General features: G+C 28.8%; 1 protein-coding gene across 2 annotated transcripts in view; it reads right to left on the bottom strand.

The window, feature by feature from the left end:
• LOC142329086 (major facilitator superfamily domain-containing protein 6-like) overlaps positions 1-16,186 on the bottom strand; it is a 56,990-nt gene extending 40,804 nt beyond the window's left edge. Inside the window, exons 1-5 of one of the 2 annotated variants that reach the window (XM_075373421.1) lie at positions 16,129-16,186; positions 15,820-15,997; positions 12,971-13,092; positions 11,107-11,465; positions 4,423-4,668 (exon numbers count right to left, since the gene is read on the bottom strand). In XM_075373421.1, the coding sequence (XP_075229536.1) occupies positions 4,423-4,668; positions 11,107-11,465; positions 12,971-13,034 (669 nt within the window). In that variant the 5' untranslated portion in view covers positions 13,035-13,092; positions 15,820-15,997; positions 16,129-16,186. Of the gene's footprint in view, positions 1-4,422; positions 4,669-11,106; positions 11,466-12,970; positions 13,093-15,819 lie in introns of both variants that reach the window. The other variant, XM_075373422.1, reaches the window with a different exon arrangement.
• Between the last annotated feature and the right edge of the window lie 478 nt (positions 16,187-16,664).

The following is a 16,664-nucleotide window of genomic DNA, read 5'->3' on the forward strand; positions in this document are numbered from 1 at the left end:
GCATGATTGACTTTGTACATACTTTTATAAATATATATGTTATTCTTACCTGATCTTATCAGACATTTTATCAACAATAAAAAAATGAATTGTTCCAGCATTTACCTGAATAGATCAAGAGAAACTGTGTTTAGACCAGCAAATGGTAGATAAATTATGGTAAAATGTTTTACTTAGGAATATTAATGTTGAAATCACTGGTTTGTAAGGTTTAAGAATATCTTAAAAAGAAAAAAATTATAAAGAAGCTAATTCTAAAATGATAATGAGGATCATCAGGCTTAAATTCATTTTTTTTAAATTGTACTCATCTTTTACATCATGGCTTGCTTTTGTTAACAATTTTGAAAAAGTTTGGCAAACGTATCTACACATCTGCCATTGAAGAAAAACTTAGAAGGTTTGGCTTTAATTTTACCATTAGGTTTGTTGTTCATCTAGCGTACTGGAGGCAGTCTCTGATCCACCAGATACCAAAGATCTGCTATCTCTTAGGATCTTGGCATCCTCAGTATGATAAAATTAATATGGTCAAACCTGCAACCTCACTTTTAGTGGGGTAGAAAGGATCAAAGATATGGAATCTATCCGTCAACTGGGTTAAACATCTGCCAATTATAGATATACAGTCTTGTGCAAATTAATGTGAATAAGAGGTAATTTTTAGTTAGTTATGTTGTATCACTGATTCCACATGTAGTACAGCTGTTTCCCTCCATTTCAAGTATTGCCTGAAAATATATTTTTTGAGAGGTTATGTGTATTGCTTACCTATTTTATTTTAGTTCTTCTAGTGCAAGTGATCTTCTTGTGATTTCGTTAATAAATTTAGAAAAGTAGCAATATGAGATTTAACTCCTAAGAAAAGAAGCAAGATAATAACACTCAATGAACATACTCGTCTGACTTAAAGACAGATAGCAGCAGAGTGTAAGGTTAGTCTACATGTGGTTAATAAGATAATTAGATAAAATCTTGAGAGGGGTATAATTTCATCCTAACAAAAAGGTCGCTACAGAAGAAAACATGAAACCACCTTATAAGATGATGCTATTTTATGTAAAATAAGTAAAATTAATCCTCAGAAAAATAGTTTTGAGTTACAAAAAGACTTAGAATCAGTTGGTGTGAAAATTTCTGATTCTACTGTACACAGACGACGTTGGGAAACTAGTCGCACGGCACAAAGACCTACAAGAAAACAACTTCTTATGGATGCCATGAAGAAGAAAAGGCTTTTTGGGCCAAAAAATAGAAAAACTTTTGAGGCTTGGAGAAAAGTTCTTTTCTCTGATGAGAGCCATTTTCTAGATCAGAGTGTAGGCATGTCAAATGTGCGAAGATGTTGAGCAGCTTTCACCAAAACACATCAAACAAGTTGTAAGCATCCTTTAAAGATGTTTTGGGGATGCTTAAGCTACTTTGGACTTAGAACTTTAGTACCAGTCACCGGGATGATGAACAGTGAAAACTACATCCCATTATTGGAAGATAGGTTATACCAGAACTTCAAAAACTTGCAGATTTACTTGGAGTCGAAAATGTTGTTTTTTTTTAACAAGATTTGACCCAATGCCACTCATCAAAGTATGTTAAGCTTTTCATATCTCAAAAAGGGATTCAGTTTTTGGACTGGCGTAGAAATTCACTAAACCAAAACCCAATTGAAAATTTGTGGGCAGTTGTGAAGAAAAGACTACACTAACTACAAAAGAGAAGATGATTTGTGCTGTGATAAAGGTGTAGTTTCACGATCAAGAAATTGAAGAAATATGTAAAATTTAATCCCTAAAAAAATTGAAATGGTTATTAAAGAGCGAGGAGGACAAATTAAATACTAAAAAATATGGTAATAAATACTGTACATTCTTTATATGTAAAAAATTTGATTATTTTTGAAAATATACTCTTGTTCACATTAATTTGCACAGACCTATAAATTCTAATATCTGTTGATAGAACTATGCAACTTAAAAGCATCAGTTAGTACTAACAGAAAGTCATTAAGAATATGCACCAGTTTCTAGAAATTTTATTATACAATTACGTAAAACTGTAGATGTTAATAGTAGCTTAATGCATATTTCCAGAATTAGCACTGATTGTAAAAGTATTGGTATTAATGTAGTAGGCGACCTACCACTGTAGTTAGTTCTTCAATGGTGCCACTGAAACACTATATTGAAATAAGAAAATAAATTTAAAAAAAAAAAAAATGAATAAATGGAATTATTTTTATTTAATTCTAACCAAATTTGGTTAGATTATACTTATAATATTAATTAAATAAAAATAATTCCATTTATTCTTAAATTAGTCCATTTATTCATTCTTTTTTGTATTTATTTTTTTACTTCCAGATAGTGTTTCAGTGGTGCCATCTAATAACTAACTAACTACAGAGGTAGATTGCCTACTACATTAATATTATTTATTAGCTGCATATAAATAAATAATAAAAATAAATTGACAACAAAGTTGTCATACTTTCCTGGCATTGGTTATTTATTCTTATACAATGTAAAAATGATACATAAAAAAAAAAGTTAGTCGGTTTTACATACAAATTAGCAAGTTTCATATGAATAAATATAAAATTTTCACGGTTAAATCAATATGTCATAACCAAAGTTTATGATAATGTCCCGGGTGAGAAATTCAATCTTCTTTTTCTGAATAAGTTATAACAATATTTATATTGTTACAATTTTTTTTCCATTTGTACATTATTTATGTTTATTGTTATGAAACCTGCTAATTCAACATGGGTTACTTTCAGAAGTGTTGGAAAAATCATAAACTTTCTATGAAATTTGTATAAACAAAATCATTCTTTTGAAAAAATCAGCAGTTGTAAAACAGTTTTGAAACAGTAAATTTTATACTTTTATAATTTTGTTTTTAAATAATTACATTTACTATATTGAATGGAAGAAATTCTTAAAAATTCCACTGAAAAATGTACAACCAATAAAACGTTAACTACGATTTGCTAAGGTTACCTAAGTTATGCTAAAATCATACACATAGCATACCAACCGTAATTATTAAAGCATAAAATCTTTTGCATTCTATAATCAAGTAAAAGTTTTATCGAGCAATGTTGTTTTTTCTATTATAATGTTAATACTGTGCATCATGGAAGGTAAATCATCAAATCTACCAAGAGGTTTGTGAGCTAATATATTTCAGGGATTTGGGCTTTAGGAGCACTACTAATAAACTGAAGATTGCCCTTGGACTGCTGATACTAGACCTATGCAATAATTCCTTAGGCCTGACAAGCAGCATGTGTAGAGCAGCAGGATGGCCAAGGGGTAATACAACTAACAATAGCACTTTTCAAGTGCAATTTCGAAGTAAACTTTCTCAGGAACGGGTATACCCAATTTAATTAATTTTAGGAAATCTAAGACTAGTGTTTTATTCTACAAAATAAAAAAATTTGAAAATGTCACCTTCAAAAATTTCAAAATGGCGGCTATCTTAATTTCTTAATCTTCAATATCTTTGCAATTATTTGTTTGATCAAAAAATATTTACTTCTTACAAAACCTACTAAGCATTTTATTTTGAACAAAATGACACCTCATTTGTAAAAATCAGTTGACAAACAATTGAGCTATTGCAGACAATTAACCCAGTAGTTCGCTTATACACCGTAATGCAAGCTGATTATTTTTTTGCATGTTTTTATTTCCTCCAGTAAATATAATAAAAATTATTAATAATAAATAATAACAGTAAATTAATAAAAATTATCAGCTTAAATTACAGTGTGCAAGTGTACTGCTGGGTTAATTGTCTGCAATAACTCGATTGTTTGTCAATGGATTTTTACAAATGAGATGTCACTGTGTTCAAGATAAAATACTTAATAAATTTTTAAATATTAATATAAGTAAAAATTTGATCAAACAAATAATTACAAAGATATTGAAGATTAGAAAATTAAGATGGTTGCCAATTTAAAATTTTTGAAGGTGATGTTTTCAAAATTCTTTATTTTGTAGAACAAGACACATCTTAGATCTGCCAAATTTAATTAAAGCAGATTTACCCGTTCCTGAGAAATAGTTTTTTTGTTGAAAATCACAAAATGGTGTCCAGAAGGAAAACAAAGCAAAATAGGACTTATGTCAATATGAACTTTTTTGCTCATTTTGGTGTCCTGAATCAGTACCTGATGTTCAGCGAATACGTCCCGGATCACCCAGTATGCTCATTACTTATTTTAAAAATGTTGTTATGGTTTATTGACAATGTATAACAAAAATTGCTATACATAAAAGCCAAGTAATTTGGATTTATAAAAGCAACAATTTTAAAAGTGAAAATAAAAAAGTATTATGACTAACAAAAAGAATTTATATAAAAAACCATTTAAAAAGTTTTATGCATAATAATAAAAATAAAAATTACCTCTGAAATTTGTGATGAAATAAGCTGAGCATAAAACTTCATTGTTTTTGGTGAATTATTAACTTGTATTAAGGATATTAGATAATCTTTTAATGTTTTAAAGAGTTCTGAATTCATAAAATTACCTTCTTTAACTAAATCATTACGTTCACTACTTGGATGTGAATGATATGGTTCACAGTATCTAGACATTCTCCACTGTTTACACATTGTTTTTAACAATTCTGTATTTAGAGTGCATTCTACCTGAAATAGTTAAAAATAAGAAAAATTTGAGGTAAAATTTATTTTAAAAATATAACTATTATGAAAATTAAAATAATTAACAATTTAGTTCATAATTATTTATATATACTAGAAAAAAGGCAGGCCTATGGCCTGCCATGAGAATGTTATATGGTTTATGTTTCATTACACATAATTTTGTAATAAATGCTTTTGCCAACTCTAACTAAATAACGTTCATGAATTTAGCGTTCTAACAACAAAAACTTTTACAACAAAAAAGCTTCAAAATTCTGAAAATTTTTAGCTGTTACTTGAGCTGTGATTTTTTAATACAGCTCTAACCCCAATGTTTCCTACTTTATCCCCAAAACACAAATATAATTTTAGATAAATTATTCATATAAAGAAGTATAAATCGTTCAAATGAATGAATCGTTCGTGCGTTGCATGCAGTTGCCCGGCGTACCACGTGGTCTGCTCTGCATCAATAGCAGCTAAAATAAAAATGTGAGCACATACCTCAAACAAACAAACCCGTGCACCATTCTTTTTTATAGAGTCAATTTTTGACAATAGTAATTCATTTATTTTAATGGATTCAATCTAACAATAAAGCTTAATGTTGTTTTCCAGTTTCCAGTACTCTGCACCATTAACACTGCTGTGAGTATTACAAAATAAATAGTGCAGACGCTAAAATATTTTATACTAAGAATAGGTATAATAAAAATACAAATATATGAAAATAAGTCATAAAATATTATGAAAAAAATCTCTGTAAAGAAAAAAAAAATAGTAATTACAAAAACAAACTTACAAACAATATTTTAAAATATAAAAAAAAAGCTGACAACAACACTGTAGAACTTTCCCAGGATTCTTATAAAATTTAAAATTATTTCCCAATGATGAAGTTGAAAATTATATTTACCCATATAACCTTATTTATTTCATATCTAATTGGGAGAAAAACTAAAAAGAATTATTTGTTAAACTAGTAAGAAAATCATAAACTTTTATAAATTCAATCATTTATTTAAGAACTCTGTTTTTAAATATTTAAAATTCGGTTAAAAACCACTAAAATGAAAATACGAATGGTTTATTAAAATAAAAAAATAATAAAAATAAAAAAAAAGAATTTTTTATTCCATTTTATTTTTCAATTGATGGAAAATAAATGCAAAAAAATGTAATTCTTATTTATGGAGTAAATTACATTTATCTCTCAATGATAAGGTGATGATAAAATTGAAAATTATTTTTACTCTAATGATTCAAGAGAACAAATGTATAAAAATATAAATCCTACTTTTAGATGTAAGGTATTACGTCTAGTTTTAGCTATGGGTACAAAACTATTCTCATGCTGACAAGAAATCCATGTAGAAATAATTAATTCAGATCAATAAGTTGAAAAGATAAAAAATTGATCATTTTTTTTTTCTAGGGTTAGTTCAAAATTTTTAAAAGAAATTTCTAATAAATTTCAGATTTATTTATGCATTTTTTTACTTCTGGTGCTGCAATTTTTATAAAAATTTACCGTAAAAAGGCTACAGTCATATAAATTTATTCAAGATCCCAAGATTCAAGAATAATTGAAAAATTAATTTTTAATAATTAATAATTCATTTTTATTAATTTATGATCATAGTACTCCTTTTTCAAATGAAGAATTCTACGAGAGGTTATCTCTAAAGCAAAGACCGTTTCATTTAAAAAAAATTTATTCTAAAAACTTTATAATTATTTTTTATTTCTCTTAAACAACATACCTTTTACTACTTCTCTATATAATCGCTACATGAATTAAGAAATTTATCGTAGCAATAAACCAACTTCAATATACCCACATCATATTCTTCTACCGCCAGTCCATTTAGTCACTGATTAACAGCATTTTTAAGTTCATCATCATCCGTGAATTGCTTATACCACTCAAAAATTTCATTCAATTTACCAAACAAATGGTAATCAGAAGGAACTAAATCCGGATTATATGGTGGGTCATCGTAAGTTTCCCATCCAAATGTTCTCAACAAATCATGTATCGGCCCCGCAACATGTGGGTGTACATTATCACGCACAAGGACGACACCGTCAGTCAGCTGTCCACGTTGCAGATTATGAATGGCGCACCGCACTTACATAGAGTTTTGCAGCAGGCATCTACATTTATAGTCATTACGCGTGACATGAAATCAATCAGCAGTATGCCAAACCCAATCCCAAAAGACTGTGGTAATCAGTTTGTGTCCAAATGGCTGTAGCTTGACCTTTGTCGGTCTGGTTGATGATTGAGGCCATTCACTTGACTGCCATTTTCTCTTGGCGTGTAATAAGGAATCCATGTTTCATCACTGATAACAATTGAATTAAGCTACTCATCATCTTCTTCTGTGTAGCACATTCCACAGATCCCATTTGGATTTTTTTTTTCTAACGTTCTATTAAGACAGCATCCAATATGCACAATCCTTTCTGAAGCCTAAATGGTCATGAACAATGTGACAAATAACAGCTCTTGAAACATCAGAAAAAAAAGGGCCAGGTTGGAAATCATTGAGCAATGATCTTTTCTGATTTCATCATCTACACGTCTCAACAAGCCTCAGTGATTACTTAGGGTCTCCCAACATTCTTCATCATGCACATTAATTCTGTTATTTCTAAACCGTTCACACCATTTTTGGATGTTTCTTTCATTCACTATATTATCAACATACACAGCAACCAACTGCCTCTGAATTTCAGGCTGCTTATCATTTTACTGATTTAAAAAACATATGACTCCACATATTTCACAGTCGGTGGCAACACTGATTTTCCTATTTATTTTATAACATAATAACTCACATCTAATCTCAGATACTACAACATGACAACTTACAGACAACAATGCAGTATGTAAATAACTATCATGGCCATGAATGACACACGTTCACCAACCTTAAGGAGAAATTCCCAGCAGTCTTTACTTTAGAGATATCACTCGTATATTATAAATAAATATATATATACATAAACTGATGATTGTTCTCAGTGCCTTATCTAGGAGAGAGTAGGTCATATAAATTTGATTTATATGATCTTATTTTATTATATTTGTATATATATATATATATATATAAAAGTCTGCCTCTTCTTTTCAACTTTAACATATGTAAGCTCCTGCGAAGGTGTTATCAAATTTATATGAACTACTCTCTCCTAGATAAGGCAATGAGAACAATCATCAGTTTGTAGTCAAAATACTATTCTGTTAGATTACCACAACTTTGCTAAAAAAATTTACTTTAAAAAAGTAAACATAAATAACAGTACAAATAAATCAGTTTAAATATACAAATACAAATAAAAATTACATCCTGCAACCCATTAATGTCAGAAAAGAAATATAATTCATAGTAAATAAACTCTTTTTTTTTTTTGTCTTCAGTCATTTGACTGGTTTAATGCAGTTCTCCAAGATTCCCTATCTAGTGCTAGTTGTTTCATTTCGGTACAACCCCTACAGCCCACATCCCTAACAATTTGTTTTTCATATTTCAAATGTTGCCTGCCTACACAATTTTTTCCTTCTACCTGACCCTCTAATATAAATGCGACAGTTCCAGAATGCCTTAATATGTGGCCTATAAGTACTGCGTGTTCTTCACAGGTACTCCGATCGTCCAAGTTTCACTTGCATATAAAGCGATGCTCCAAACATATACTTTCAAAAATCTTTTCCTGATATTTAAATTAATTTTTGATGTAAAAAAATTATATTTCTGACTGAAAGCTTGTTTCACCTTTGCTATTTGGCATTTTATGTCACTCCTGCTTCGTCCATCTTTAGTAATTCTACTTCCAAAATAACAAAATTCTTCTACCTCCATAATCTTTTTTCTTCCTATTTTCACATTCAGTGGCCCATCTTCATTATTTCTACTACATTTCACTGCTTTCGTTTTGTTCTTGGTTATTTTCATGCAGTATTTCCTGCCTACAACTTCATCCATGCCGTTCATTGTTTCTTCTAAATCCTTTTCACTCTCAGCTAGAATTACTATATCATCAACAAATCATAGCATCTATATCTTTTCACCTTGTACTGTTACTCCGGACCTAAATAGTTTTTTAACATTGTTAATTGCTAATTCTATGTGAAGATTAAAAAGTAACGGTGATAGGGAACATCCTTGTTAGACTCCCTTTCTTATTACGACTTCTTTCTTACGTTCTTCTATTATTACTGTTGCTCTTTGGTTCCTGTAAATGTTAGCAATTGTTCTTCTATCTCTGTATTTGAACCGTAATTTTTTTAAAAATGCTGAATATTTTACTCCAGTCTACATTATTGAATGCCTTTTCTAGGTCTATAAATGCCAAGTATGTTGGTTTGTTTTTCTTTAATCTTCCTTCTAATATTAATCTGAGGCCTAAAATGGTAAATCAACTCATTCTTAGATAAGTAAAATAAATACTGTATAAACATAAAATAAATAAAGCACAGAAATTATATAAAACATTAAAGACAAATCAATAATATAGATTATACATAACAATAATAATAAATACTTAACAACCAGCATCCTATAATTTTCTATAGCCTTAAACATTCAAGAAGTAAATTACTCATATCTCAAACTTAGTACGCATTAACTTATTATTGTTAACTAACAATCCAATCACAATTTATTTTGTAACTAATTCATGGGATGTTTTGAAAACTTATGAAGAAAAATTTTTATGATAATGAAAAACAAGAAATATTGTTGTGTAAAGAGAATTTTTAAGTTCAAGGAAGAGCTACAAACTCTAATTTACAAGGCCTAGAAAACGGACAATAACATTCCTGGTGCTTCGGGTAGCAATAATATTGAGTGATAACAAAGTTACTGCCATGAAAACAGTTTTGTCACACTCTAAAATTCATTATGAATAATCATTTATACATACTGTTTATTTAATAAATTTTATCAATTACAAAGAAAACTTTTTCTGAGATCTAATCTACTTGAATATTAAATCTGATCTTTCAGACTTTTTTCTTTCTTGAAACAGAATGAAACGAACTCTTTATGCTAAAGAGTATCTAGTGAATCTAGAGTATCTAGTGTATCTAGTGAATAAGAAATAATTTTACATATAATTTACTTAGTAATTTTAGTATAGATTTATTTCATTTATGTATTTTCACATTTTTTTTTTTTAATAATAGTAATGAAAAGTATTCTAAAAGTTATCGTTGTAAATGCAATTAATACATTAGTGCAAATTTATTATTTTCTTTAAAAATGTTGTTTTTGGTTTTTGTTTCTCGAAACAAAACATAAATTAATATTATTGTGAGGGAACGTCCACTCCTTCCTGCTAATACACACTTGATACCTATGTCATTTGACAGGCAAGCCCCTACGTGTGAATTCCTACTTGTGTGTTAGTGTATTCTACCACGTAAGTGTAACTTTTGTACGATACTCGCCTGTCTCGCGACCCTGTGTTGGTGTATACTGTGGAAATGTGAATGAAAATGGCATGTGTCATTGACCTTCTCTGACCTATTCTTACCTACTCTGATAGGGCGGTTTCCCAATTGGGGCCGAGGCCCCCATCGTGGGGAACCCCCTGGATCTTGAGAACAACCCGAATTTTTCTTCTGTAGCCTAGATGACCCTCCCCTGGGGAGCTACCCTTCCCAGTCCTAACGTATTTTTAAGTTGAGGGGATGCATGCCCTTCCCCTCAACTTCACCTAACTTGTTTGTGTTGCGTTTTTGGCATAATAACAGGATCGGAGCGGAGGTACCCTCTGTAAAATCAACTTAAAATATATTCCAGTGACAAAGGCAGTTGTACGTGTATAATCTGTAACTCCTTTTAGAGAAATGAAAATTTATTAACAACGTTTCTTAGAAACAAAATTAATCTATTTTTATTTGATTTTTTTTTTATTGTTGAGAAATTATTTAATAATTTTAGTAATTCTGGGACTATAAATTCAGTAATTTCTTCCCCTATTTAAATTATTTTAATATTTGACTTCCATCAAAACTTTTAAGCCGTGCAGTCCTATAGTGGAAAAGATCCATATACGAGGGTTATTTTTTTTCAAGATCCGATCGGTCATGAAATTAAACAAATTACTTTGTTTAGTGTATGGGATTAGCTAGCTAATCTCATATATTAAACAGATTTGGATGTATATCTCTGAGATACTACAGGACTGGATATTTTATAGACTAAGAATACCCTATAATTCATGGGACTTGTCAGGGAATACCTCAGGAAGATCAGCTAGGGCAACCATAGAATAATTTAAAAATATCCTTGTGTTGTGGGAAATAAAATTTATAAAATGATAGAATATACTATTTAGATTGTCAGCTAAATGATAATAAGAATCATAAAAAAAATTACAGTTCAAAGTAAAGAACAGAAAACAATATGTTTTTTAAAAAAAACTTACTCTACAATTAGCAGTTGAATCATTTTTTTGTCCATGTTTGAGATCATGAAATATACCTTTAACATTAGGTAGGTACATTTTTAAAATAGCACCACTCTCATAATTACAACGTAGTTCAGTTACCAGATCTTTATCAATAGTAGGAATAAATATTAAACAAAAGAAACTAATCATTGCAAGTGACAAAGAACACAGTACTACAAACTTATGACTTTGGAATTTATCTGCAATAGCACCCAGAAATAATTTTGCAAGCATACCCATTATTGGGAGTATTGTATAAATAAATCCAACGACACCAGAAGAAAACCCAAATTCTTTTGCATATGTCGACATAAAGAGAATTATAGGTGCTATCCCTGTAAGAAGAAACAAAAAAATAATTAAATCTAGAAAAATCTTCACTTAGTTTTAATTTAAACTGTTATATACTGAAATTAAATATAATAAATAAATAACAAATGAAAACATAATATTCCTTAACATAGAATTAACTAAGATTAATAATTGTAACATTACTGAATTCAACATTATTCAGAAATAAAATTATTCATTTAGAATGACAGTCCTTGAGAAAGTAACGTACTAGCATGAAAGAAGGGAACATTTTACATAGGATGAGTGAAAAATTACACAACCCCGAACTCATTAATACATTGGACCTCACATTTTCCACAAGGTTACATTACAATAGGAAAAAATTGGAGTTTTGTGTGCTTTCTCAGAAAAGAATAGTGGTTCAAATTTTTTCACAAAAACAGTAATATCTGAACATTTGCAAATTGTAATTGGCTTATTACCACTGCTAAAAGATGAACATGACTGCTGATTGCAGGAAGACAACGATGAAACAGCCAACACCATGAGGGAGAAAACATAATATTGCTGCTATGCGAGTTTTTTGGGGAGAAAGTCATGCATTTTCTGTGGTCTATGATCACCTAGGTAGCCAGATTTATCTCCCATGTACTTTTTTCTTTATGGTTATTTAAAATAGAAAGGTGTTAATTGAATACAGCTTTTGCATACACTGCTTTCCACACATATTTTTTTCATATGGGTTGTGTAATTTTTCACTCACTCACTCTGAATAGTTAGCAAAATAAAAATTACAAAATGTCATGACCTTATGGCTTTATGTCATTGTCATGGCTTTATGTAAAAGGTCCTTACCTTTTACAGATACTGGTACAAATCGTACCAGGTAATGTTCAAGAATAATAACATGATTTGACCAGTAAAATTGTTAGATCTTTCTTCAGACAGTGATTTCATTGTAATGGAGATTTAAAAAAATTAAATTTTTCTCATTATCCTCATAGCATTAATGGATAGAGAATGCTAGGATTTATAAAGAAATTCCAGCAACTTGATATGTTGGAACAAATTACAATTAAAGGGTTTGGGTTCATTAACATAAGAATGTGTACGTTACGAAATGACTTGAATGTTAAATCCAAAATGAAATATGATTAAAATGTATAGGCGTTTTTAGATCACGAATTATAGAAAAATTTTAAATAGTTTTATTTAAAATAATAAAATATTGGTAGATATTCGTGCAAATAAAACAATTAGATAACAAAAATCAAAGTGCAATTATAATGGGAAACTGATTATCTACAACTTAAACAACTACCCAAAAATAACAATGGCTGCTTTCATGATCTTCATAACAGAATGGAAGTATGTGCCTTTTATTTGTAAAATTATATGTTCAAATCCTTGTAAAACTTGCCATTTTTTCTTATGACATACAAATTTCAGCTCTCATGCATAACCATAATTGTACAGCCTATATTTATTTAATAAAATAAATAATTCTACAAACATAAAAACAATATAACACTATTATTTCACATACCAGCATAAAAAAAGAAATAATGAGCCTTCATAGGAAGGAGTTCTCTACTGATAGATGGAGGCATTCTGTCTTTCCTTAATAAATAATTAAAATTAACACTAATAATGTAAATCAGTAAAAACCTGAAAACAAGAGAAACAAAAACAAATACATGAATCATTAAAATGTACAAATACATTACAGTTTTAACAATTTCAGAAAATATTATTCACAAACAAGGAACAGTAAGTAAATCATTAATAGCAATTTGTCCAATATACAAGACATGACAATAAAGGGAATAATGACTAAAATATTAAATATAATGAAGATGAGTGCTTCTGAAGGCACTATTATCATCTAACAAATTTAGTCAGAATAAGAAATAGGCATGTTTGAACTGTGTAGGATAAAACAGATGATAAAAACAACAATGAATAAACTGTTAGCATATATACCAGTTGATACAAAAGACACACAAGTATAAGTTAAAAATAGAATCAACACATGGAAATCACCTCACAGAAACTAAACATAAAATTAGAATTTTACTCAAATATAACACGGTTTTGAACTCTATAAACCCTCAATCTTACACTAAATTGCAAGATAATGTGACAAAAATGAGGGAATTGGATCTAAATTATGTAAAGCTTTTTAGAAGCACATTTATAGTAGAGAGTGAGTATTTTAAAGGCATATTTCATAAACTTTTATCTGAATCTCTAATAATACTTATTCTGTTACATAAATGATTCAATAAAAGTTAACACAATTTTAATAGACACTGACTAATTTTCTTATAATTAAGTTTTTAGGAATTCATTTTTTCATAAGGTCACAGTTATACATGTTCATTTCTGGAAAGGCAAATCTGCACTTAGTTCAGAAAATGTGGATACTGTTTTAACATCTTGACTTTTAGTACAAAAAAAAAAATTGTAATTTTTCAAACCAATTTAAAAAAAATATTTTTATATAATAAGATTGGATTGTTATAAATCCCTTTTAACTGCTTCCTAGAAAGGTTATAAGAGAATGGAAAAAAGAACTTAAAAAATTAAAAATACCTGAAAATATAAAAATCAGCACAAAACTTAAATTCATAAAAACAAATCTATTAGCCTTCACAGACAATATTCCAGTTTTTTCAAAAGATATAGACGAAGTGAAACTCACTATTCAAAAACTAGATGAATGAGCAAGTAAAATTGGTCAACAAATTTCTTATGAAAAAACAGGATGGTTTCTACTGATAGGAAAATAAAATTCAAACTATTAAAATTTCTGAAAAGAAATAAATAAATACAGTCCAAAAACTTAAATATCTGAAAGAAATCATTACACCTAATGTAATTGAAATAAATGGAATGAAATTAGAATACAAAAAATTGAAACCACGTATCATCTCACAAGGAACATTTAACAAAACATTTCTGTTATATAACTTAAAATTAAAGCATTATAAAACTATGGTCTTTTCGAAGCATTACATGGTACAGAACTTTTAAAATGCTTTTCAGAATAGGAAATAACAAAAGTAGAGAAAAGCTTCTAAAACAAATAAACAGGCTAAAATTTAAATGTGGAATTTACAAACTGAAAAGTGAAAATAAAATGTACAAAAATAAGGAAAAAATTAGGGAATTAATCTTAAAAAGAAGATAAAAATTTTATGAATATTTATACAGAATGAACAACAGATTGACAAATAAATAGTTGATTTTTATGAAAACAGAACCACAAAGACCAGATTATTTAAAGAAACAGAAAAAAATTTAAAAATACTGAACATATCTAAAAATTTAATTGAATACAAAAAATGGATTTAGAAAATTGATAAAAGATTCCAAATATATAAAAGAAAGGTGCACACCTGAACAGATGGATGGAAAAAAGGAAACAACAAAGAATGAAGACCTTTTGAGAAAAAAAAGAAGTTCATACTATGTAAATGTGATATCCTTAGTAGTAAAAAAAAAATTAACTGTGGGTAGCAAGCTAATAAGTTAATAAATGATTTTCAAAAGACAAAACGTTTTTATACAGAGAATAAATCCATTACTAAGAACGGAAAAGGCAATAAAACATACGCAAAAATTCATGTTGATTAAAAATACAGATATTTCAACATAAAATGTAATGGTAAAGAGAAAAAAAATTATACCAAAATCAGTAAAATAAAATGAAAATAATAATTTTATAACTCCATCATTAGCTTAAGTTAGTAGTAGCATAAAGTTGTACAAATTTTCACCAGTGTTAATTTTTTTCAGTATATTGAATACATTTTCTATAATTTAACCATTCAATTCATATCATATTATTGATTAAAATACCTGTCAATGCAAGTCAGATGTGCAAAAGATAAAAATCAATGAATATGCACAAAATAAAAATGAAAATAATAACATTTTTGCTGAATTTTAAGAAACTCAGCAAAAAGGAAAATCTAAATTAAAAAAGAAATGGGTTGAAATTATAAATACTGACAACAGATCAGTTATCTGTGGTAATTACATATAAAACGTGAACAAACAATCTCAAACTAATAAATTTAAATAATATCAAATAATCAAACTGGCAAAATCTGAGGTTTAAATTTACTAACAACTATTCCAGTTGTTATATTAATAGACTATATTACTTGTAATTTCTGTTGTTTTATAAATATGACGGTTTTAATTCGCGACATAATTTTCAAATTACATTAGATAATATATAACGTCATTCACAATAATCTATTAATCCCCTCAGTATAAAAAACAAAGGTATTCTGGATTCATGGTAAATAAAACATTTTACAATTTTAACAATTACGTTAAACGAAAGCGGTAAACGAATAATTTATACAATTACAGAAATCTTACCTAAATTAATTGTAGTAATCTCATTTAAAAGGATGAAGTGATATAAAAAACCCTATTATTAATTCCATTAGGAAAATCATGCAACCTGTTGAAAGGCATCTCCAAACGGAACATTAACAATCACGCCTCCCACAGATCAAAACAAATATCAAATATACTTGAAATGGCGTCAAGGACACTGCAAAAAAAAACTTTATCACATTTTTATCACCAAAACTGGTTTCGCCGTATTTTAGCAACAGTTAATATGTATTACAAATACTCAAATACAGTACAGTACTGTAATGATTACATGTGATCCCCTCTTACCCTCGTAAACAGCATTGAGTTACAGCTGATAAACGTCAAAGTACTTTATGAATCACTGCATAATGTAAGACTGAGCGTTGAATAACAGTTTTGCAGTTGGGTAGGTCAGTGACATGCGTGTACTAACTTGGCTAAAAATATCATATCATTTGAACAATGTACCAGGCATCGTTCAAGTACAATCCTAGATTTATATTGTTTTTATTTTGTTACTACAGTATGTAGTTTAAAACAATATGCTGAGGTTTTTAAAAAATACATTATTTTATTATTAAAAAGTGAAGAACTTAAAATCCATTTTTTTTATGAATCAGCTGATTTGGAAGTCGATAGTTCCAGCGTTCAAGTCCTAGTAAAGCCAGTTATTTTTACACGGATTTGAATACTAGATCGTGGATACCGGTGTTTGGGTTTCAATTAACCACACATCTCAGGAATGGTCGAACTGAGAATGTACAAGACTACACATCATTTACACTCATACATATCATCCTCATTCACCCTCTGAAGAATTATCTAAACGGTAGTTACCGGAG

This window comes from Lycorma delicatula, chromosome 8, assembly GCF_047948215.1.
Source record: "Lycorma delicatula isolate Av1 chromosome 8, ASM4794821v1, whole genome shotgun sequence".
Taxonomy (NCBI): Eukaryota; Metazoa; Arthropoda; class Insecta; order Hemiptera; family Fulgoridae; genus Lycorma; species Lycorma delicatula.